The 24,850-nt window shown below is 36.2% G+C and overlaps 1 protein-coding gene across 7 annotated transcripts in view; it reads left to right on the top strand.

Annotated features, from left to right (window-relative positions):
• The window catches only part of NEK1 (NIMA related kinase 1), a 208,858-nt gene that overhangs the window by 150,941 nt on the left and 33,067 nt on the right, over positions 1 to 24,850 (top strand). For 6 of the 7 annotated variants that reach the window (XM_032855471.1, XM_032855470.1, XM_032855469.1 and 3 more), the window contains 2 exons: positions 17,078 to 17,254; positions 20,940 to 21,060. In XM_032855471.1, coding sequence (XP_032711362.1) covers positions 17,078 to 17,254; positions 20,940 to 21,060 — 298 coding nt within the window. Of the gene's footprint in view, positions 1 to 4,389; positions 4,431 to 17,077; positions 17,255 to 20,939; positions 21,061 to 24,850 lie in introns of those variants that run through there. The other variant, XM_032855473.1, reaches the window with a different exon arrangement.

Here is a 24,850-nt window from a genome sequence, read left to right as displayed (position 1 = left end):
TATTTGATTGTATGCCAGATGTTGTGGTTGAAAAGTTTAATAGCCTCTGGATAGTGTTATCTTAAAACTAAATAATACCAGCAGATTACCTTGAAACTATTGAGGTTTGTATTAGACTTCTGTTGTGCTCTGTTTGCTTGTTTTTGTAGTTTTTAACTTATTTCAACATTTAGCCCTTACTCTGATGCCTTGATCTTTCTGAGATCTCAACAAAAAGTTTATGTTTACCAAACATACATCTGTGGGGCTTGATCTCCAATCTCTCTCCCAAATACCACCCAACTAGTCAACTCTTTCCTCGGTATTTTATTCTCCTAACTGCTATTACACCTGCTGATTTTCTTGGAGTACTGCTTTATGCATGCATAGTTTAGGAGTTAGCCAAAAACAGAGGGGATTTTTTTTATAATTTTTTTTTATTTTTTTATAAACATTTAATGTATTATTAGCCCCAGGGATACAGGTCTGTGAATCGCCAGGTTTACACACTTAAACAGCACTCACCATAGCGCATACCCTCCCCAATGTCCATAACCCCATCACCCCCCCTCCCCCCAGCAACCCTCAGTTTGTTTTTGAGATTAAGAGTCAGAGGGGAGTTTGAGGAGTTCTTTATAGATCCTGGATATCAATCTTTTGTCTGTACTGTCATTTGCAAATATCTTCTCCCATTCCGTGAGTTGCCTCTTTGTTTTGTTGACTGTTTCCTTTGCTGTGCAGAAGCTTTTGATCTTGAGGAAGTCCCAAAAGTTCATTTTTGCTTTTGTTTCCTTTGCCTTTGGAGACATATCTTGAAAGAAGTTGCTGTGGCTGATATTGAAGAGGTAACTGCCTATGTTCTCCTCTAGGATTCTGATGGATTCCTGTCTCACGTTGAGGTCTTTTATCCATTTTGAGTTTATCTTTGTGTGTGGTGTAAGAGAATGGTCGAGTTTCATTCTTCTACATATAGCTGTCCAGTTTTCCCAGCACCATTTATTGAAGAGACTGTCTTTTTTCCACTGTATACTTTTTCCTGTTTTGTTGAAGATTATTTGCCCATAGAGTTGAGGGTCCATATTTGGGCTCTCTACTCTGTTCCACTGGTCTATGTGTCTGTTTTTATGCCTGTACCATTCTGTCTTGGTGATCACAGCTTTGTAGTAAAGCTTGAAATCAGGTAACATGGTGCCCCCAGTTTTATTTTTGTTTTTCAACATTTCCTTAGCGATTCGGGGTCTCTTCTGATTCCATACAAATTTTTGGATTATTTGCTCCAGCTCTTTGAAAAATACCAGTGGAATTTTGATCGGAATGGCATTAAAAGTATAGATTGCTCTAGGCAGTGTAGACATTTTAACAATGTTTATTCTTCCAATCCAAGAGCATGGAATGGTCTTCCATCTTTTTGTGTCTTCTTCAATTTTTTTCATGAGTGTTCTGTAGTTCCTCAAGTAAAGTTCCTTTACCTCTTTGGTTAGGTTTATTCCCAGTATCTATAAAGAACTCCTCAAACTCAACACACACAAAACAGACAATCATATTAAAAAATGGGCAGAAGATACGAACAGACACTTCTCTAATGAAGACATACAAATGGCTATCAGACACATGAAAAAATGTTCATCATCACTAGCCATCAGGGAGATTCAAATTTAAACCACATTGAGATACCACCTTACACCAGTTAGAATGGCCAAAATTAGCAAGACAGGAAACAACATGTGTTGGAGAGGATGTGGAGAAAGGGGAACCCTCTTACACTGTTGGTGGGAATGCAAGTTGGTGCAAGCCACTTTGGAAAACAGTGTGGAGATTCCTCAAGAAATTAAAAATAGAGCTTCCCTATGACCCTGCAGTTGCACTACGGGGTATTTACCCCAAAGATACAGATGTAGTGAAAAGAAGGGCCATCTGTACCCCAATGTCTATAGCAGCAATGGCCACGGTCACCAAACTGTGGAAAGAACCAAGATCAACGGACGAATGGATAAGGAAGATGTGGTCCATATACACTATGGAGTATTATGCCTCCATCAGAAAGGATGAATACCCAACTTTTGTAGCAACATGGACGGGACTGGAAGAGATTATGCTGAGTGAAATAAGTCAAGCAGAGAGAGTCAATTATCATATGTTCACTTATTTGTGGAGCATAACAAATAGCGTGGAGGACAAGGGGAGATGGAGAGGAGAAGGGAGTTGAGGGAAATTGGAGGGTGAGATGCACCATGAGAGACTATGGACTCTTAAAAACAATCTGAGAGTTTTGAAGGGGCAGAGGGTGGGAGGTTGGGGGAACCAGGTGGTGGGTATTAGGGAGGGCACGGATTGCATGGAGCACTGGGTGTGGTGCAAAAACAATGAATACTGTTACACTGAAAAGAAATTAAAAAAAAAAGGGGATTTTTTGTTGTTTTATCCTTGTTAGAGGACTTTTGCATAGATTTAAGAGTTACTTATTGGTGACTTATTCTTTTCCATGATTTTGTCATTCAAGTCTGAGTCACTTCTAACATGGTAAGACTGTTGCTTTCTACTTATAATCTATTTGCCTGTGCTAATATTTAGAAAATGCCCTCAGAGAAAAGCTGGGATGAAGTCGAGCTCATCTCATGTGTTTACCTTCTCTCAGTTCAAGTCCATTAGTCCTTGCCTGCATCAGTTATTTTCTTCAACTGTTTTTTTTTTCTTGACTATAATATTATATTTTCAGTGTTGTGAAACATGTTGAAAATACCAAAAAACATACTTTAGGAAATTAAAATTACCCATAACACTACTACCTAGAGATTATGTTTTCATTAATCACATAAATTTTTTTAATTTTAAATTTTAGTTGTTATAAAACTTACCTGTGCACATAATTTAAAATGCCAAGTAGCTCTGAAAGTTTTGTTGTTGTTGTTGTTGTTGTTGTTGTTTTTACCAAAATAGCAGTCCCTAGACCTCACTCCTTGCCTTATATTCTGCTTCCCAGAGTCACCCACTTTCAGCTCTTTTGTTTTTTATTTCTCCACATAAGTATAAAGCAAATACCTCTACTATTACTTCTTGATTTAAAAAAAAAATTCCCCCAGTTTTAGGTATTACATATGGACTTATTTTGGAAGATGAGAATTTAGCTGCCTCTCATCTGTTCTTTTCCCTCTTGATCTCATCATATACATCTACACATACCATTCTTTTTTTTTTTTTTTAATTTATTTGACAGACAGAGATCACAAGTAGACAGAGGCAAGCAGAGAGAGAGGGGGAAGCAGGCTCCCCACAGGCAGAGAGCCTGATGTGGGGCTTGATTCTAGGACGCTGGGATCATGACCTGAGCTGAAGGCAGAGTCTTTAACCCACTGAGCCACCCAGGTGCCTTACACATACCATTCTTAACATCCTCAAATACAGTTAGATTTTTGGTTAAATCAACATACAGTATTGGTATTGTTATGACTAAGATATATTTTACCATGACTACTTTTCTTTTTTGCTTAGTATTTCATTTTCCCTTTAGTGAGTAATTACTTTTTGCTTTGTTTTTCACATAGTTGTTTCTAGTTTGCTTCCATATTATTCCCTAGATATGTTTATCTCTTCTTGGATCATCCAAATACATTAGGTATTATATTGGTATAATCTTGGAAGCATTTCTTTGGAATCCCTCTGACCTCCAAATTAGACAAATTTTTCCTTTGGACTCCTGTAAAGATGTCATCCTGGCCTCTCCCTTAACTTGTCCTACCTAATGTTAGATCTCTTACTGCTTTGTTTTTCTTGATATATTCCCACATTTTACTGGCATCTGTGAGGTGTGTGTGTGTGGAGGGGGGGTGTGTAAGAGAGTGGGAGAGAGACCATATGTGGTAGAAATTGCTACTGTCCTTCAGCATCCAATTTTTCCTTCCTCTTTTTTAGTAATAGACACTCTGCATGCCCACCATTGGTTTGGGTTGGCACATGGCAGTCTACTGGGAAACTACATTTCCCAGCTTCTGTTTTGCAGCTGGAGGTGGCCATGCGAATTGAACAAGTTGTATCCAAAGTAAAATAAACATTCATGTGGTTTTTACTTTTTTCTCGCTTAATTGAATTCTGATTGACAAAAAAATTGTATATATTTAAGGTATACAACATGGTGATTTGATATGTTTACCTTGTGTAATGATTATCACAAGCCAATTAACATATCCATCAGCTCACATACTTAACAGTGTGTTTGTGTATATGAGAACATTTAATTTCCTAGCAAATTTCAAGTATACTATAGATTATTAACTATAATTAACCATGCTGTAGATCTGTAGAACTTATTCATGTTATAACTGAAGGTTTGTACTTTTTACCAGTATCTTCACATTTACCCCCCACACCAGCCCCTGGCAACCTCCATTCTACTGTCTGTTTCTTGGAGTTCAGCCTTTTTAGATTCCACATGTACATGATGCATACAGTGTTTGACTTTCCCTGTCTGGCTTATTTTACTGAGGCAGAGAATAATGTCCTCCAGGTTCACCACACTGTCGCAAATGGTAGGATTTCCCTATTTCTTAAGGTGGATAATATTCCAATATATATGCCACATTTTTTTTATTCATCTATTGATGGACACTTTGTTTTCATGTCTTGGCTACCATGAATAATGCTGTAGTGAACATGGGAGTACAGGTATCTCTTCAAGATACTCATTTCATTTCATTTGGATGTAAACCCAGAAGAGGAGTTGCTGGATCATATGGTAGTTCTATTTTTAACTTTTTAGGAACCTCCGTACTGTTTTCCATAATGGCAGGACGAATTTCCAGTCCTACTTATAGTATACAAGGGTTCCCTTTTTCCACATGCTTTTACCAGAATGTGTTATGTCTTAACTTTTTTTTATAATAGTTGTATTAACAGGAGTAGATGGTATCTCATTGTGGTTTTGACTTGCATTTCCCTGATGATTAGTGATATTGAGCACCTTTTCACATACCTGCTGACCATTTGTATGTGTTATTTTAAGAAATGTCTTTTCAGTCCCTTTCCTCGTTTTTAATTGGTATTATTAATTAATAATAGAAAATTAATTTGCCCTTTTTTGCAATAAAGTTTTAGGAATTCTTTATATATTTTGAATATTAAACCCTTACCAGGTATATGGTTTGCAAGTATTTTCTCTCATTCCATAAACTTCCATTTCATGTTGTTTATTGTTTCCTTTGCTGTACAGAAGTAGTTTGGTTTGATGTAGTTCCACTCATTTAGTTTTGATTTTGTCTCTTATGCTTTTGGTGTCATATTCAAAAATTCCTTGTCGTGATGTATATGCTTTTTTTTGAGGAGGTCATTCAGGTGTTTTGCCCTTTCCTCCATTGTTACTGTTTTGGTTTCTAGAAGTTCTTTGTATATTCTAGATACAAGCCCTTTGTTAGTAATGTGTGTTGTAAATTTATCTCTTTTATCTGTAAATTTATCTGTATTTTATCTCTTATTATCTTTCACTGGCTTGTCCTTTCACTAAATGGCATTTTTTGGGAAGAATGGAAGTTGTTAGTTTTATTACAGTCCAATTTATTTAGTCCTTTTCTTTATAGTTTAATTTATAGTGTTTTTTGTATCCTGTTTAAAAAAAAATCCTAAGGTCATGATGATTTTCTTCTTTTGTTAATTTCTAAAAGCTTTATTGTTTAACTTTCAAATTTAAACCTACAGTTTATCTCATAAAGATGTTTCTGTATGGCATAAAGAGGGGTCATTTTATGTTTTCTGATTTTGTACCTAGTTGACCCTTCTTCATTTATTTAAAAAACCCTCCTTTTCCCACAGCTCTGTCATGCTATTTCTATTGCAAATTGAGTATCTATATATGTATTTCAGAACACTTAAATTATTCCATTGATTTCTATGGTTTTACTATTATGGTACTTCTTAATTGTAAGTTTTTAAGTCTTGATTCCCAGTAGATCAAGTTTTCCCATCTTGCAAATTCAAGAGAAATCTGGCTAGTTTTTACCCCTTTTCATTTCCATATAAATGTTAGAGTAGGCTTCTCAAAATATGTTGTTGACTTCTTTAGGATTATATTGAATATTTAGATTGGAAGAAATTGGTATCTTTACAATATTCACTCTTCTAGTCCATGAATATTTATATCCTCACATTTGTCTAGATCTTTTATTTCTTCTCAACAGCAGGTTATAGTTTTCTCTATAGAAGTATTTTAAAAACTTGTTAGGTAATTCTAAAAATTGTATACGTTTTGATGCCACTGTTTTATTCATCTCTTGAAATTTTACTTTATAATTGTGGCTCATGTATAAAAGTAGAAATATAATTCACTTTTGTATGTTGACTTTATATTCAGCAACTATGCTAAGTTCATTCATTAATTCTAGTAATGTATCTGTAGTTTCTGTTGATACTTTTGTAAACACATGATAACTGTGTTAAAACAGTTTTGTTTTATGTTTTCTAATTCTTATGCTAAGTCTTCCAATAGAATCTTGATTATAGAAGTGCCATGTTCTTAACTCAAGTCTTTTTTGAAAATATCTATTATCAGAATAAGGTATTCTTGTCTAGTCTTATTTTATGAAGAGTCATGAAATGTATCAAACTCTTTTTCTTAACCAATTAAGATGATTGTATGATTTTTCTTCATTATACTAATGTTGCAAATACCAAATATTAAACAAGTTTTTCAGTATTTTCACTTTTTTTATTGTTACAAGCCTTGTAAGTTAAGGATTTCATTTGTGATTTTCTGTTTGTAAGTGAATTCATTGTCATATTCTTTTGGCCATTTAGATTTCCTTCTTTATAAATTGTATTTATATTCTTTGCCGTTTTATGTGAATTTTTATCTGTTGTAGATTACTTTTATCTAGCATACCATCATAGGCTTTTTCCACATGCTCCTAATTCACTTATGATGCTTTTTTAGGTCATGCAGATTTTGAAAAAAATTTCCATGTAGGTATATCTTTTTCTTTATAGCTTTTCAATTTTCTTTAGTGGGTAAAAGTTTTCCCAAATTTTTAAATCAGGTTGATAGACAACATATGCATGTATGTGATTGTGAATGGGCATGCACACATGCGTAAGACATTTAATCTAATTGGAAATCTAACAATTTTCTGGATTATTTTTTGATAATTATTTCAAACGAATTTTAAGCTCATTTTATATAACTGGGTATTTTGATTAGAATTGTATTAAATTTATATATTGATTTTTAGAATATTTTTTATGCTACTAAATTCAGGAGTTTGTTTATCTTTATCTTTGCACCAATCTTATATTGTGCTTATCAGTAACATTTTGTTTTATTCATTTAAGTTCTTAAAGGCTCTTTTTTGTAAAATGTTGCCTTTTTTTAACCATCCATTTATTTATTTATTTATCTTGATTTGAATTCAATAAATTAACATATTGTCTATCATTAGTTTGAGCTCAGTGATTCATCAGTCTTATCTAATACCCAGTGCTCTTTACATCAGATGCCCTTCTTAATGTCTACCACCCAGTTACCCTGTTTCCCCACCTTCTCCCCTCCAGCACCCCTCAGTTTGTTTTCTGTGATTAATGTCTTTTAGGGTTTGTATCCTTCTCTGATTTCGTCTTGTTCTATTTTTCCTTCCTTCCCTTATGATCCTCTGTATTGTTTCTTAAATTCCACCTGTGAGTGAGATCTCATAATAATTGTCTTTCTCTGATTGACTTATTTCACTTAGCATAATACTCTCCAGTTCCATCCATATCGTTGCAAGGGGCAAGATTTCATTTTTTGATGACTGAGTAATATTCCATTGTGTATATATACCACATCTTCTTTAAACATTCATTTGTCAACAGACATCTGAACTCTTTCCATAGTTTGACTATTGTGGACATTGCTGCTATAAACATTGGTGTGCAGGTGCCCTTTTGGATCACTACATTTGTATCTTTGTGGTAAATACCTAGTAGTGTGATTGCTGGTTGTAGGGTAACTCTATTTTTAACTTTCTGAGGAATTTCAATACTGTTTTCCAGAGTGGCTGCACCATCTTACATTCCCACCAACAGTGTAGGAGGGTTCCTCTTTCTCATCATTGCCAACATCTCATTTCCTAACTTACTAATTTTAGCCATTCTGATTGGTGTGAGGTGGTATCTCATTGTGGTTTTGATTTGTATTTTCCTAATGCTGAGTGATGTTGAGCATTTTTCATGTATCTGTTGACCATTTGCATGCTGCCTTTAGAGAAATGTCTGTTCATCTCTTCTGTCCACTTCTTGATTGGATTATTCGTTCTTTGGGTGTTGAGTTTGATAACTTCTTTGTAGATTTTTAGATACTGGCCCTTTATCTGATAAGAAATTTGCAAATATCTTCTCCTATTCTTTCGTTGTCTTTTGGTTTTGTTGACTGTTTCCTTGACTGTGCAAAAGCTTTTTATCTTGAAGTCCCAATAGTTCATTTTTCCCCTTGCTTCCCTTGCCTTTGGCAGTGTTTCTAGGAAGAAGTTGCTCTGACTGAGGTCGAAGAGGTTGCTGCCTGGTTCTCCTCAAGGATTTTGATGGATTCCTGTCTCACATTGAGGTCTTTCATCCATTTTGAGTCCATTTTTGTATATGGTGTAAGAAAGTGATCCAGTTTCATTCTTCTGTATGTGGGTGTCCAATTTTCCCAGCAGCATTGTTGAAGAGACTATCGTTTTTTCATTAGATATCCTTTCCTGCATTGTCAAAGATTAGTTGGCCGAAGATTGGGGGTCCATTTTTAGCCTCTCTGTTCTGTTTCATTGAATGTGTATCTTTTTTTGTGCCAGTCCCATATTGTCTTTGTAGTAGAGCTTGAAGTCTGGCATTGTGATGCCCCCAGCTTTGGCATTGTGATGCCCCCAGCTTTAGTTTTCTTTTTCAACATTCCTTTCACTATTTGAAATCTTTTCTGGTTCCATACAAATTTTAGGATTGTTTGTTCCAGCTCTGTGAAAAAAGTTGATGGTATATTGATAAGAATTGCATTAAATGTATAGATTGCTCTAGGTAGTTTAACAGTATTTGTTCTTCTAATCAATGAGCATAGAACATTTTTCCATTTCTTTGTGTCTTCCTCAATTTCTTTCATGAGTGTTCTATAGTTTTCAGAGTAGAGATCTTTTACCTCTTTGGCTAGGTTTATTCCAAAGTATGCTAAGGTTTTTGGTGCAATTATAAATGGGATCAATTCCTTAATCTCTCTTTCTTCTCTCTCATTGTTATTTAATAGAAATGCAGCTGATTTCTGTGCATTGATTTTTATATCCTGCCACTTTGCTGAATTACCATATGAGTTCTAGAAATTTTGGGCTGGAGTCTTTTGGGTTTTCCATGTAGAGTATCATGTTGTCTGCAAAGAGTGAGAGTTTGACTTCTTACTTTGCTGATTCAGATGCCTTTTATTTCTTTTTATTATCTGATTGCTCAGGGTAGGACTTCCAGTACTATCTTGAACAATAGTGGTGAGAGTGGGCATCCCTGTCATGTTCCTGACTTTAAGGGAAAAGATCTCAGTTTTTCCCCACTGAGAATGATAAATTATAAATCATTGGGCTTTTTATATATGGCTTTTATGATAGTGAGGTATGTTCCCTCTATCGATACACTTTGAAGAGTTTTAATCAAGAAAGGATGCTGTATTTTATCAAATGCTTTTTCTGCATCAATTGAGAGGATCCTATGGTTCTTGTCTTTTATAAATGTGATCGATCATGTTGATTGATTTGTGAATGGGGTATCCCAGGAATAAATGTCAGTTGGTCATGGTGAACAATCCTTTTAATATGCTGTTGGGTACTATTCTCTAGTATTTTGGTAACAAGTTTTTCATCCATGTTCATCAGAGATACTGGTCTGTAATTCTCCTTTTTGATGGGGTCTTTGGTTTTGGGATCAAGGTGAGGCTGGCCTCATAGAAAGAGTTTGGAAGTTTTCCTTCCATTTCTGATTTTTGTAACAGCTTCAGAAGAATATGTATTAATTTTTTTAAATGTTTGGTAGAATTCCCCTGGGAAGCCATCCAGCCCTGGACTCTTGTCTGTTGGGAGATTTTTTTTATTACTGCTTCAATTTCCTTGCTTGTTATTGATCGGTCTGTTCAAGTTTTCTATTTCTTTCTGTTTCTGTCTTGGTAGTTTATACATTTCTAGGAATGCATCCATTTCTTCCAGATTGCCTAATTTGTTGGCATGTAGTTGGCTCATAATGTGTTCTTATAGTCGGGACGCCTGGGTGGCTCAGTTGGTTAAGCCACTGCCTTCGGCTCAGGTCATGATCCCAGCATCCTGGGATCAAGTCCAACATCGGGCTCCTTGCTCATCAGGGAGCCTGCTTCTCTCTCTGCCTCTGCCTGCCACTCTGCCTGCTTGTGCACTCTCTCTCTCTCTCTCTCAAATACATAAATAAATAAAATCTTCAAAAAAAAATATGTTCTTGGGGCACCTGGTGGCTGAGTGGGTTAAGCCTCTGCCTTTAGCTCAGTTCATGATCCCAGGGTCCTGAGATCAAGCCCCACATCAGGCTCTCTGCTCAGTGGGGAGTCTGCTTCCCCCTCTCTCTCTGCCTGCCTCTCTGCCTACTTGTGATCTCTCTCACTCTGTTAAATAAATAAATAAAACCTTTTAAAAATTTTAAAAAATATATGTTCTTATAAATTGTATTTTTTCAGTGTTGGTTGTGATGTCTCCTTTTTCATTCATGAGTTTATTTATTGGGGCCCTTTCTCTTTTCTTTTTTACTAATCTGGCCAGGGGTTTATCAATCTTATTCTTTCAGATAACTAGGTCCTAGTTTCGTTGATATGTCTACTGTTCTTTTGGTTTCTAGTTTGTTGATTTCTGCTCTCATCTGTATTAATTCTCTTCTCTTGCTGTGTTTAGGCTTCATTTGGTATTCTTTCTCCAGGTCCTTTAGGTGTGGTTAGGTTGTGTATTTCAGACCTTTCTTGTTTCCTGAGAAAGGCTTGTATTGCTATATACTTTCCTCTTCAGATGGCCTTTGCGGCATCCCAAAGGTTTTGACCAGCTGTGTTTTCATTTTCATTTATTTCCATGAATTTTTCAAATTTCTTTAATTTCCTGGCAGACAGATTCATTCCTAGGATGGCCTTTAACATCCATAAATTTGAGTTCTTTCCAAATTTCCTCTTGAGATTGAGTTCAAGTTTCAAATCATTGTGGTCTGAAAATATGCAGGGAATGATCCCAGTCTTTTGGTACCAGTTGAGACCTGTTATGTGGCCCAGTATCTGATCTATTCTGGAGAATGTACCATATACACTCGAGAAGAATGTGTATTCTGTTGCTTTGGGATGGAATGCTCTCTGTGAAGTCTGGAATATCTGTGAAGTCCATCTGGTCCAGTGTGTCATTCAAAGTCCTTGGTTCTTTGTTGATTTTCCTCTTAGATGATCTCTCTATTGCAGTAAGTGGGGTGTTAAAGTCCCTTACTATTATTGTATCATTTTTAATGTGTTTCTTTAATTTAGCTATTAATTTGGTTATGTAATTGGCTGCTTCAGTGTTAGGGCATAAATGTTTATAACTGCTAGAACTTCTTGTTGGATTTCCTTTAATTATGATACAGTGTCCTTCCTTATCTCTTATTATAGTCTTTGCTTTAAAATCTAATTTGTCTGATATAAAGATTTCTTTTGCTGCCGATTAGCATGATAAATAGTTTTCTACCCACTCACTCTCTATCTGGATGTGTCTTTGGGTCTAAAATGAGTCTTTTGAAGATAGTATATTGATGGTCTTGCTTTTTTTTATCTGATATGATACCCTGTGTCTTTTGACTGGGGCATTTAACCCATTTACATTCAGAATAACTATTGAAAGATAATAATTTAGTACCTATGAATTGTAATACCTATAAAGTCACTGTTTCTGTATATCGTCTCTGTTCCTTTCTGGTCTCTGTTACTTTTGGGCTCTCTCTTTGCTTAAAGGGTCCCTTTTCATATTTCTTGCAGAGCTGGTTTAGTGACTACAAATTTTTTTAGTTTTTGTTTGTCCTGGAAGCTTTTTATCTTCATCTATTTTGAAAGACATCCTTGCTGGGTAGTGTTCTTGACTGCATATTTTTCTCATGTAGCACCCTGAATATATCATGCCAGTCCTCTCTGACTTTCCAAGTCAGATAGGTCTGCCACCAATCTTATGTTTCTACCCTTGTAGGTTATGGGCCTCTGGTTCCAAGCTGCTTTCAGCATTTTCTCTTTGTTTCTGAGCTTTTCAAGCTTCACTATTGACCTATTTTTATTGATTCTGAGGGGAGTTCTCTGTGCCTTGTGGACTTGAATGCTTGTTTCCTTCCCCAGATTAGGGGAGTTTTCTGCTATAATTTGCTCTAATATACCTTCTGCTCCCTTCTCTCTTTTTCCTCTTCTCCTGGGATTCTAGTTATTCTAATATTGTTTTGCTTTATGGTATCACTTATCTCTCAAATTCTCCCCATCATGATCCAGTGGTTGTTTATCTCTCTTTTTCTCAACTTTTTTATTTTCAGTCATTTGGTCTTCTATATCACTAATTCTCTCTTCTGCCTCATTTGTCTTAACAGAGACTCCATTCTTGATTGTATCTCATTAATAGCCTTTTTTATTTCGATCTGATTAGATCTTAGTTCTTTTGTATCTCCAGAAAGGGATTCTGTAGTGTCTTCTCTGCTTTTTTCAAGCCCAGCTAATATCTTTATAGTCATTATTCTGAACCTTAGTTCTGACATCTTACTTACATCCATACTGATTTAGGTCACCAGCAATCAGTACTGCCTCTTGTTTACCTTTTTGAGGTGAGTTTTTCTGTCTTGTCCTTCTGTGCATAGATGAATGAGAGGACCAAATACTAAAATGGCAGCAACAACCCCAGAGAAATATACACCAAACAAATCAGAAGAGACCTATAACCAAAAAGAGAGAAAGAATATAATCAGACAGGTGAACAGAACAAAGTAATACACTGCTGTTTATATTTTGGTCTGTTTGTTAGAAAACTAAATCCCAAAATTATAAAGAAAGAGAAACTTATATAGGTACAAAAATAAAATACACTGAAAGGATAGAATGTAACATAAAAATCAAAACTAAAAGACAAAAAAAAGGAACAAATATAAACAGATAACCAGAACAGAGCAATACACTATATCTTGGGTGTGCTTTGATCTGTTTGTCAGAAGAGACTGCTTCTCAAAATTGTAAAGAAAGAAAAACATATGTATATATACAAAAATAAAATTAAATACAATAAAAGGATAGAATATAACTGTAAACATGAAATTTTTTAAGACTTTAAAAATGAGTTGATAAAATAAGAAAATTGGTTAAAAATGAAAGAGAAAAAAAATTAAAATTGGAAGACTTATAAGAAGGAATCGTGAGAAAAACACCATGATTTCTATGTATTATTTCACCCTGCACTGGAATTTTGCAGTTCAGTGTGATCAGTAAATTTGATCTTGGCTGGATGTTCTTGCTGATCTTCTGGGGGAGGGGCCTGTTGTACTGATTTCCAGGTTTCTTTGTCCTGGGCAGAGTTGCACCACCCATGCTAGGGGGCCAGGCCAAGTAAGCTGCGCTGGATTGCTCTATGTGGCTTTTGTTCCCTGAGAGCTCTCCACCCCCCAACTTTAGAAGATGAGAATGAAAATGGCAGCCTCCTAGTCTCCAGCCCCAGGGCCCAAAGCTATCGCCAACAACTCCTCAGTGTGCCCTTGGGGAAAGCAGTCCATTACTCTTATCTCCCTGGTTTCCATCCATATTGCATGCTCATCCAGCTTGTGACTGTGCATTTCTTTCTTTTTAAAAAAATTTTTTTAAAAGATTTTATTTATTTGTCAGAGAGAGCACAAGAAGGGGGATGGCAGGCAGAGGGAGAGGCAGACTCCCTGCTGAGCAAGGAGCTACATGTAGGATTTGATCCCAACCTGAGCCTGAGGCAGATGCTTAATAGACTGGCTACCCAGGCGCCCCAAGACCAAGCATTTCTATCTCAGGCATGGGACCCTACTTTGAGTCTCTAATCCCTGCAGACTCCTGTAGTGCACAGCCATGCTTCTCCTCCTGGTGGAAGCGGGGGTGTGGGGGGGGGGTGTCTCGCCATAGTTCTGCAGCTTCCTGGGCCCCTGCAGTTCATAGTTTATGGCAGCCCCAAGCTGAAAGCTCATTCTAGGGCTCACTTTTTGCAGCCGGCTTTCCCATTCAGATGCCTGGGAACTCTTCCGCACTCAAGCACCCCCATTCTTTCTGTGACCCTGGAGGTGCTGAAGTCACACTGTCCCACCTAAGATTCTGTCCACTTCACCACCTGAGCATTTTTCAGTCAGGATGTCCCTCACCAGAGCAGATTTCTAAAAATTCCTATTTTGAGCTCTGCTGCTAAATCACTTTCTGGGGGCACTGGGTGGCTCAGTCAGTTAAGTGGCTGCCTTCAGTTCAGGTCATGATCTCAGAGTCCTGAGATGGAGCCCCACAGTGTGCTTCCTGCTCGATGGGGAGGCTTCTTTTCCCTCTCCCTCTGCCTGCTGCTCTGCCTACTTGTGCTTTCTATCTCTCTGTCAAATAAGTAAATAAAATTTTAAAAAATGAAATTAAATAACAAAATTAAAGTAAATCACTTCCTAGTAGCCAGTTTACGGATGCTGTCTACCCCCATGCTTTAACTTCCCATATATTGCCTAAGATTCACTTCTTCGCACCTCCCACCTTGCAGAAAGGGGCTGCTTTTCTATTTGTAGAATTGCAGCAATTCTTTCCTTACATCTCTGGTTGAGTTCACAGGTGTTCAGAATGCTTTGATAGCTATCTAGGTGAATTCCTGGGACCAGACAAAACTAAGGTCTCCTAGTCCTCTGCCATCATGGAAAACTGGTAAATTGATTCTTACACAATGCGTGTATTTTTGTCTTTATAATGGATGACATATTTTTCCTGTTTCCCTTCTAAATTATTATTTCCATTTAAAATAAAGCTATTCTTTCTTTCTATGTGTCTATGTAAAATTTTATATGCAGATACCTCACTGAAGTATTTTTTTTAATATATAGTTTTTCTCCCTGAGATCTTAGATCTTCCAAATGTGAGGATTATATCATCAGTGATAAGGACTAGTGTTTTTTTGGTCCAGTATTTATTCTGATTAGTTCTTTTTCTTCTTACTGCATTCATAACACACTCTAAAGCAATCTTTAATAATGGTGCTAACTGGCATCCTTGTTCCTGATTTTAATACACATGATTTTATAGATGAACACTTAGGCTGAATGAGCAAAAACACAGATGGGACCTCTGTCACAATTTGTTGATGAAGCATGGTGTAGGGAAGATATTCAAAACATGAGCAACACTATAGTTTTGTTCTTGATTAATTAGGAAGAAGTAAGAGGTAATATAGCTCAAAAATACCTGTACACAGCTTGTTTTCCTAAGGAAATTTACTGAACTAGGTACGGTTCCTGGTATCCTATTGTTATGATAGGATTGCAAGCAGCACAAAGCACCCACTTAGCTTCAATGATAATGATTTGAAATTGAGATCAGTAAGGAAGACTCTGTCTTTCCCCAACCATTTCAGCCACCTGTGTGCAGATATAATACACAGAAAATTGAATTAAAAGGTGTTGGGATTTCTCCATGTGGGTAGAGTGAGTTAAAGATGTATCTGAGAAAGTGATTTTTTTTTAAGATTTTACTTATTTATTTGTCAGAGAAAGAGAGCAAGCACGCAAGCAGGGGAATCAGCAGGGAGAGGGAGAAGCAGACTCCCCTCTGAGCAAGGAGCCCAATGCCGGGCTCAGTCCCAGTACCCTGAGATCATGACCTGAGCTGAAGGCAGATGCTTAACTGACTGAGCCACCCAGGCATCCCCAAAAAACTGATTTTTAATGATGGACTTTAGATGGATTTTAATGAGGATGATGGTGGAGAGAAAACATAGTAGGATCAGGGCATTATAAGTTCTGGTAGGGTCACATTTCTTAAAGTTGGGATAGTAGAGGGAGAGAAGTGGAAAAAAAAGATGTTAGAAATTAGAAGGTGGAATATTTAGCTTTGAAAATTTCGAGGAGCTCTAGTTAGTGACAAGCTCTTTAAGATATATGATCAGTGATTGAGGTAGGGTGAAGATAAAAATCGTTGGAGAGGAATTGAGAGGCCCAGAGACTGGAAGAATTATTAATGGAGATCTGGCAATCAACTAAATTAGTTAAGACAGAATTAGTGCTGGGCAGATCTCCTGACTGGAAGTTAGAAAGTAACATCTTCAAGGAATGAATGGGAGTGGCCTGTGTATCTTACAGATAACTGCAATGAATTGTTCTGAGGTAAATCCATTCTCTCGTGGCATCAGTTAAAAGTATAGGGAGTTTAGGGGAACTGGGTAGCTCAGTTGGTTGAGCATCCAGCTCTTGATTTCAACTCGGGTCATGATCTCAGGGTCATAAGATTGGGCTCTGTGTTCAGCAGGGAATCTGCTGGAGATTCTCTCTGTCTCCCTTTCCCTCTGCCCCTCCCTCCCTTCTAAAATAAATAAATCCTTTTTTAAAAAAAGTATGGGAAGTTTCTGAGCAATTAGAAATAACTAGCAATTCCAGAAACAAAACAGTTAGTTAATGATTTAAAATACATTATGACACATGTGTGGTAGTTTCAATAAAAGGGAGAAGAAAGTAAATCATATGTTAATCATCCTAAATATCATTATGTATAGTTAAGATGAAATTTAGGGGATGCCTGGATGGCTCAGTCGGTTCAGTCTCTGCCTTTGTCTTGGGTCATGATCCCAGAGTCCTGGGATCAAGTCTTGCATTGGGTTCCTTGCTCAGTGGGGAGCCTGCCTCTCCCTCTGCCTGCTGTTCCCTCTGCTTTTGTTCTCTCTCTCTCTGACAAATAAGTAAATAAAATATTTTTTAAAAAATAATAAAATGAAGTTTAGCTGTCATATACCTTAACCATTTATCAACTTATAATTATAACAGAGCTTATTCAGTAATTGCCTGTTTTAAGAATGTAATTTCTAATTTTGCTGTCAACACCATTATAGGTAAAATTCAAGTTATTTTTGAGAATGTAGCATGATCGTTCTTTTTGTTGTTGTTGTTTCAGAGACTTCTCCTGAAAGGGAGAATTATAAACCTTTAATTACTGGAGAAGAAAAAGTAAAATATACTTCACTTGAAATGAATCCATCAGCTACTGTTAATTCTTCTGTTGAAACGAACAGTCCAGAGTTTAATGAAGCATCTTCACAGACATCATTGAAGCCAGAAGGAAATGTGGATGGTATTTTAATAACTCAAAATGAGCTCTATTTAACTTGATAATACTTTAATTTCTTCTATATAAACAGGCCTTTATAAACAGATCATCAAAATATGTGTAAATGTTTGGGTGATTCATCTCAAATTAGGTTCATTGTTTTTCTATGTTTAAGAACTGGTCTGGATTTTTTAATGCTGCATAATAAATCACCCCAAAATTTAGTGTTAAAACAACACTTTCATTATATCTCCTGATTTTGTGTTTCAGGAATTAAGTCAAGGCTTGACTAATGTAACTTTTATAATTCATGTGCTTTTGTCTCTGGGATCACTGGAAATATTCAGCTAGCAACCTGGTCTGATGGGTTCAAGATGGTTTCACTGGTGTCTTTTCAGATGCAGGTTGAAGGCTGTGTTCAACTGGTCCCCTCTCCCTATTCATGTAGTCTCTATACCTTTCCATAACTCTTTCCAGCAAGGTAGACTGACTTCTTATATGGTTGCCAGGGCTCACAGATCCTAGGCAAAAGCTACTTATACTTTTAAAGCTAGTCTCAACTTGCACAGTATCACTTCTGCCATATTTTCTTGGTCAGAGCAGTCAAAACCAGCCTAAATTCAAAGGAGGTGAAACAGAGCCCACCTATCCAAGTTAAGAGTGTTAAAGAATTTGTAGCCATTGGTAATCTGCCATAGTCTGCCACTGAATAAAAAAATATTTACATTTTCTTCCATGTGTAAAATGCACTTACCCCTTCTTAAAGCCTCATCTTGAGAAAGAGAGAGAGCCATGCATGAGCATGGGGCCAGGCAGAGGAAGAGAGAAAGAGAATCCCAAGCAGGCTTCACACACAGCACGGAGCTGGGCACATGACTTGAGTCAAAATCAAGAGTTGGGCGCTTAACTGATGAGCCACCCAAGCACCGCAAAGCCTCTTCTTATTAAAAGGGCTGAATGCCTAAAGCTGTTATCCAAGTCAGGCCTATGTAGAGGTGAATTTTCTTGGGTACAGTTCTTTGAGTAAAATTACTCTTAATCACAAGACCTATAAGTGAAAAAGGTAAGTCCCTTGCCTTCTATATATCTAACATACAGTAGTGAAACAGGAATAGAGACTTCTTCACAAAAACAAGGAAAATGGGGAACACATATCAATCACTGGTCCACAGAAATTCTGCAACGCCAGTGAGGTGTTGCAATGTCAGCTTGCTTCCTTTGCACCAAAGATAGTGCCCTTGGGGCCTTTCTAAACTGCGTCTTTCTTTCCTCTGCAATCCAAGCTAATGGAGTTTCTGCAAGTTGAATTTTCTAATTTTGTGGGCTTTGTATGAATGTTTTTGACATTCACTACATTTAACCACTCTTCTTTTTTTCTTTATTTCTTCATTCCTTCCCTTCCTTGACTTCATCTTTGACCAGTAAAATCTGCCCTCAGTTCAGTGTTTGTTTTAAGGCCATGTTTTCCCTTAAGAAAACTTCCTGGAAGGAATTAACTTGGACTTTCTCTTCTAAATTGTCCTCATAAACTATATAGTTCTTTCTTCAATTAATCTCTCTCCAACTTTATCAAAGTCTACTAAAGAAGCCAGCTGGAACTTTTAACATTCTGTTTAGATAGCATCTTAGCTAGATCATTGAGTCTTTTAGGTATGTTTTCTATCATCATTGTTATTCCAGGCACCATATTTTCTGGCACTGTAGAACAAGAATCTCCTTTTTTCTAGCCTCCAGAAACTTTTTTCACTGCTAATTTCTCATCAGCAGTCTCCTTGAAGCACTTTTAACTTCTTCCCACTGCCGTGTCCCAAAACCAGTGCACATGTTTTACGCTTTTGTTATGTCAGCACCTATTTTCATATAGGAAATTCTGTTTCAGTATCTATTGCTGCAAAACAAGATTCCCAAAATTTAGTGGCTTAAAATAACTTGTTTTATCTCACATTTTAGTGAGTTAGGAATTGGGAAGGTTCTCCTCCATGAGACATCAGTACCACTCACTGGTATTCACATCAACTGGGTTTATTCTGGAAGGGGCAAGATGATGTCATTCCATGCATGGTGTCTCAACAGAGCCTGTTTAGCTGGTTCCCACTCCTTATTTAGTCTCATAAACTTGCCATGTGGTTGTTCCAGAATAAACTTTCATGGTGGTTTAGGCTTCCAGATTCCATGTAGAAGCTGCCAGTTTTCTTGAAGACTAGAGCTGGAACTGGCATAATCTTGAACTGTACTCAGTTAAGACAATCACAATGCCAGCCCAAATTCGAGGAGAGGGGATGTAGAGGCCCCCTCTACATGAGAGAAATGTCAGAGACCTTGCTGTATGTGTGACCATCTTTAATACACCATGATAACTTAAATAGTCTTACTTTTTTTTTTTTTTTTTTTTTTTTTTTTTTTTTAAAGATTTTATTTATTTATTTGACAGACAGAGATCACAAGTAGACAGAGAGGCAGGCAGAGAGAGAGAGGGAAGCAGGCTCCCTGATGAGCAGAGAGCCTGATGCGGGACTCGATCCCAGGACCCTGAGATCATGACCTGAGCTGAAGGCAGCGGCTTAACCCACTGAGCCACCCAGGCGCCCTTAAATAGTCTTACTTATTAGAATTATAGTTAATAGGTACCTTATGCCTTTTCTTTAAAGAAAAACAAAACAGAACCCTGTTAGGCATATAGTAGAGACTATACAATCTAGTACAAGTCAGCAAATATCTCCTAACAAAGAGCCAGATAGTAAATATTTTAGATTTTGAGGGCAATACAGTAAAAAATCTAGTTTGTAGAGTAAGTCATATTGGTATGGCTTAAGGTGCTAATGAACAATTATTCACTAAAAAATAACTGAAAGAGGGCACCTGAGTGACTCAGTGGGTTAATAAGCCTTTGCCTTTGGCTCAGGTCATGATCTCAGGGTTCTGGGATCGAGCCCTGCTTCGGGCTGTCTGCTCAGCAGGGAGCCTGCTTCCTCCTCTCTCTCTGTCTGCCTCTCTGCCTACTTATGATCTCTCTCTCTGTCAAATAAATAAAGTCTTTAAAAAAATAATAACTAAAGACTTTTTTCTTTCCAAGTGCTTCCTTTATACAGGTGAATAAAAGAAATCATTTAAGTAACATAAAAACTTTAAGGACTGGTACAATATCAATTCCCTTTCTAAATAGGACAAGCTAATTGGAAATTTTAAAAATAGAGAATGAAAGATTGTATGGATTCCAGGAAAAAAGAGGGGGTGATGGTGGCTTAAACTAGAGCATTGTGGGGCGCCTGGATAGTGTAGTGGGGTAGGTGTCTGACTCTTGGTTGTGGCTCAGATCCTGATCTGGGGGACTTAAGATCAGGCATTGCTCCGTGGGGAGTCTGCTTAAGACTCTCCTTCTGCCCCTCCCTGCCCATGCTTAACACATGCACACACGTTCTTTCAAATACATAAATAAATAAATGTTAAAAAAAACAAAGCACTGGTAATCTGAATTGAAGAGGAAGAAGAGAAGTCAGCAAATGAAGACAGAACCTTTCTCATTAGTATTTACTTTCAGAAAATTACTGAAGAATTAACAAGATTAAAGATCTACAGATAAAATATTTAATTTTTTGTTATAAATAGTATGTTAGCCTAAAACTAGGTAATGATAATTTATAGAATATTTATTCAAATATCTATGGATGGATTTTGCTGACATGTTTATTGTTATGTTTTTGATTTTCAGAAGCTGATGGCTTAGAAACAGAAGTTCTACAAGAGCCAGGTGGAGCAAATAAAGATGGTAGCTTGCCATGCACGATTATTGATGTGTGGATTAGTGAGATAAAAGAAACAAAGGAAACTGAGTATGTTACCTCTTTTTCCTTTCATTTCAAAACCTGGCTCCCTTTTTGTAATTCTTTTTTAAAAAATACTGTAATAACCTAATACTGTACTATATCCTATTATTATAATGCCTTATAAAATAATTTAATTTTTGGAAAGATACTACATTCATGTGGTTCAGAAATCAAGTATGTAAAGATACAGAGTAAAACATGTCTTTCCCAACTCTGTCCCCATTCAGCAGATTCCCATTTTCTTCTCCTTCCAGATATTTTTAATGTATACAAAGCAAAAATGTCTCCTTCCCTTTTAAATGAAGTTATTAGTATAACACGTATGGTATTTTCACCTTTTTGTTTTTAGTCAGTAACCCAGAAATTTTTTATATTTTTTTTCTTATTTTATGGCTACTTAGTATTCCACTGTATGGATACACCACAACTCAGCAAGTCTTTTACATTAATTAATTGATATCTTACATTAATTAATATTTCAAATGATGTTTCAATGAATAACAACCTTTTACATAAGGTCATTTTGCATGTATATACGTATATCTGTAGGATAAATGCATAGAAGTTGACTTCCTGTGTCAATTGCATTCTTATAAATTGCATTTGTAATTCTGTTACTGTTCTTCCTGGGGTTTGTACTAATTTACATTCTCAGAAAGAATGTATGAAACATCTCATTTCGGGTCACCTGGGTGGCTCAGAGGGTTAAGCCTCTGCCTTCGGCTCAGGTCATGATCTCAGGGTCCTGGGATCGAGCCCCGCATCAGGCTCTCTGCTCAGCAGGGAGCCTGCTTCTCCCTCTCTCTCTCTGCCTGCCTCTCTGCCTACTTGTGATCTATCTCTGTCAAATAAATAAATAAAATATTAAAAAAAAAAAAAAAAGAAACATCTCATTTCCCCCAGCCCTGCCAAACTTATGTCAAAGTTTTTTATTTTTGCCACTCTGATTGGTTAAAAAATAGTATCTTGGTTTGGGTTCTTACTTTATCCATCTCTTATTATTGGTAAAGTGAGCACATTTTTTCAAAATGTTCAAGTTTCATGTGTATTTCTTTTTATGTGAGTTCTCTGTATATATGTATTTGATCCATTTTAAAAATTAGTATGAACTTTTTAAATATTAGAGATACTTGACATGCAGAAGTTTTTTTTTTAATTGTCATGTTTACCTGGATTTTAATAATCATTCAGAGATACTTGGTTCTTTCTAAGATTCTCAAAGAATTTTTCAGTCTTTTTTCTAGTACTTTCAATGTGGGTACTTTTTACATTTAAATCTTTAATCTATTTGGAATTTATTCTGGGGTAGGGGTTTAGTTTTCCTTCAGATTGCTACCCTGTTTCCCAGTTGTGTTTATTAAAAAGTTCATCTTTCCTGCATACATTAAAAAATGCCACTTTTAATACATACTAAATTTTCTTAATTTTGTTCTTTTTCGGTTTTCTTGGCTACTTTTGCTTGTGTAATATTTCCTTTGAATTTCGAATTTACTAAATTTTGCCTACCTTCCCCAGGAAAAAAATTCATTGGTATTTTATTGAGATATTAAATTCATAGATTAACATAGGGAAAATCAACATGATGTGTTCTTCCTATCCATGAAGAACCTGATAGGCCTTTCTTTTGAGTAAGTTTTGAGTATTTTTATAGTTTCCTTCATCTAGGCTTTACACTTTTATTGGTAAGCTTATTCATAGAAATATTCTTTTATTTGGTGTTATAAATGGTCCCTCTTCTGTGAGATCTTATAACTAGAAGGTTGTGTGTATGAAAGCTTAGATTTCTTTATATAGATTTTGTACCACACTATCTTATTGATACCTACTATTGTTCAGGATAGATTTTCAGTTGAATCCTTTGCTTTTTTCAGATATACAATTATATCATATGAAAACAATGATGATTTTATGTCTTTCCAATTTTTTAAACACTGATTTTTTTCTCTGTAATTGCCTTCGTTAGTATCTTTTATACAATGTCAAATATTGGAAATAGGGAGTACTTCTGTGGTGTTCTTGACTTTAGTGAAGATGCTTCTCTTGTTAACCATCATTAGGCATGACTGTACCTTTTAACTAAGATAGTTTCTATTGATACTTTGATTTTTTTTAAAGTTAGGAATGAATTTTAACAAATAGTTTTCATTCTCTATGGAACTGCTTATATATATGTTTTCCTTTCTTTATTAGTATAGTTAACTTTTGGATGACACAGTTTTGAGCTGCATGACAGCTCGTCCTACACATGGGTTTTTTTTTTCCAATAAATATATTGGAAAATTTTTTGGAGGTTTGTGGCAATTTGAAAAAAAAAAAAAACTGGCAGGGGAACTGTGTATCTTGGAATAGTGACAAAAATAAAAGTTAGGGATTTTAAGACTATAGCAGATGGGGGCACCTGGGTGGCTCAGTGGGTTAAAGCCGCTGCCTTTGGCTCAGGTCATGATCTCAGGGTCCTGGGATCGGGCCCCGTGTCAGGCTCTCTGCTAAGCAGAGAGTCTGCTTCCCCCTTTCTCTCTCTGCCAAATAAATGAATAAAATCTCTAAAAAAAAAAAAAATACAGCATATAATACATATAACATGCAAAATATATGTTTATCAACTGTGTTATCATGAAGGCTGTGGTCAACAGTAGACTATTAGTAGTTAAGTTTTGGGGGAGTCAAAATTTACACACACATTTTTGACTGCATAGGGGATTCAGCCAGCACCCCATCCCTCCACACTGTTCAAGGGTCAACTGTATAATTAATTATATTAATGGATTACTTAACATAAACCATCCTGCATACCTTAAGTAGATTCTTTTTGTTCATGACATACTATTTTAAGGTAAATACATATTTTAGAATTTTTGTATTAATATTTGCAAGAGTCATTTGCAGTTCCTTTTGGTTGTGGGAAATTATTGTTGGATTTTGTCATTACGGTTCCTTTATAAAAAATAATTGGAAGTTTCTCCCATTGCCATTGTCTGTAACAAGGACCATCAATCTTTTTCTGTAAGAGCCAAGTAGTAAAAATTTCAGTATTGGGTAGAGTATTTGGTTTATGATATAGCTACTCAACTCTGCCAGAGTAGTGCAGAAGCAGACATTGGTGTTACATAGACAAATAACTGTGACTGTTTTGATACAACTTCATCTATAAAAACAGGAAGAGGGCTGGACTTGGACATGAACAGACAAAAAAAATGCCAAAATGCTTGTTATAAAAAATGCTTATGGCAAATAATTTGAAATAGTCTAAGTAATCACTAATAAGGAAATAGTTAAAAATATTGTTTCTCTATACTACATAGCATATCTAGCACTTCAACACAATTTGAAAATAAAAGTTCCATTTCTAAAGCCATTCAACAAAACAATATCTGATTTATTAAAGACGTAAGGTCAACAAATAGAAAGGATGCACCCTAGTAATTAATATCCACAATTCATAAAGAACTTGGCAAATTAAGAAATAAAAGATCAAAGCCCAAGAGAAAAATGGGGAAAGAATATGAATATAGCTGTTTACAAGGGAGGAAAACACATATATGGCTTGTAAATATAATACAGTGAGAAAAAGACATCAAATTCCTAAGTTCTTTGACTAACTTTACTCAGGGGAGAACTATGAATGCATAAATGTCAGATACTTGTTCTTCCTCAAAGAAGAGGAGTAAATAAGAGGTGGGCCAAGAGTCCAAATGTTTTGCTAGTGAAAGTTTCTTCACAAAAATAACAGGAAGCCAGGAGGAAGGCAAATAATAGCATCAAATACTGGTGTGAGGTTGGGCCCTAGGGCCGTTGA

This window comes from Lontra canadensis, unplaced genomic scaffold, assembly GCF_010015895.1.
Source record: "Lontra canadensis isolate GAN:19392208 unplaced genomic scaffold, GSC_riverotter_1.0 scaffold10, whole genome shotgun sequence".
Taxonomy (NCBI): Eukaryota; Metazoa; Chordata; class Mammalia; order Carnivora; family Mustelidae; genus Lontra; species Lontra canadensis.
The sequence above is the reverse complement of the archived record's forward strand: the minus strand, read 5'-3'. Positions and strand labels throughout refer to the sequence as shown.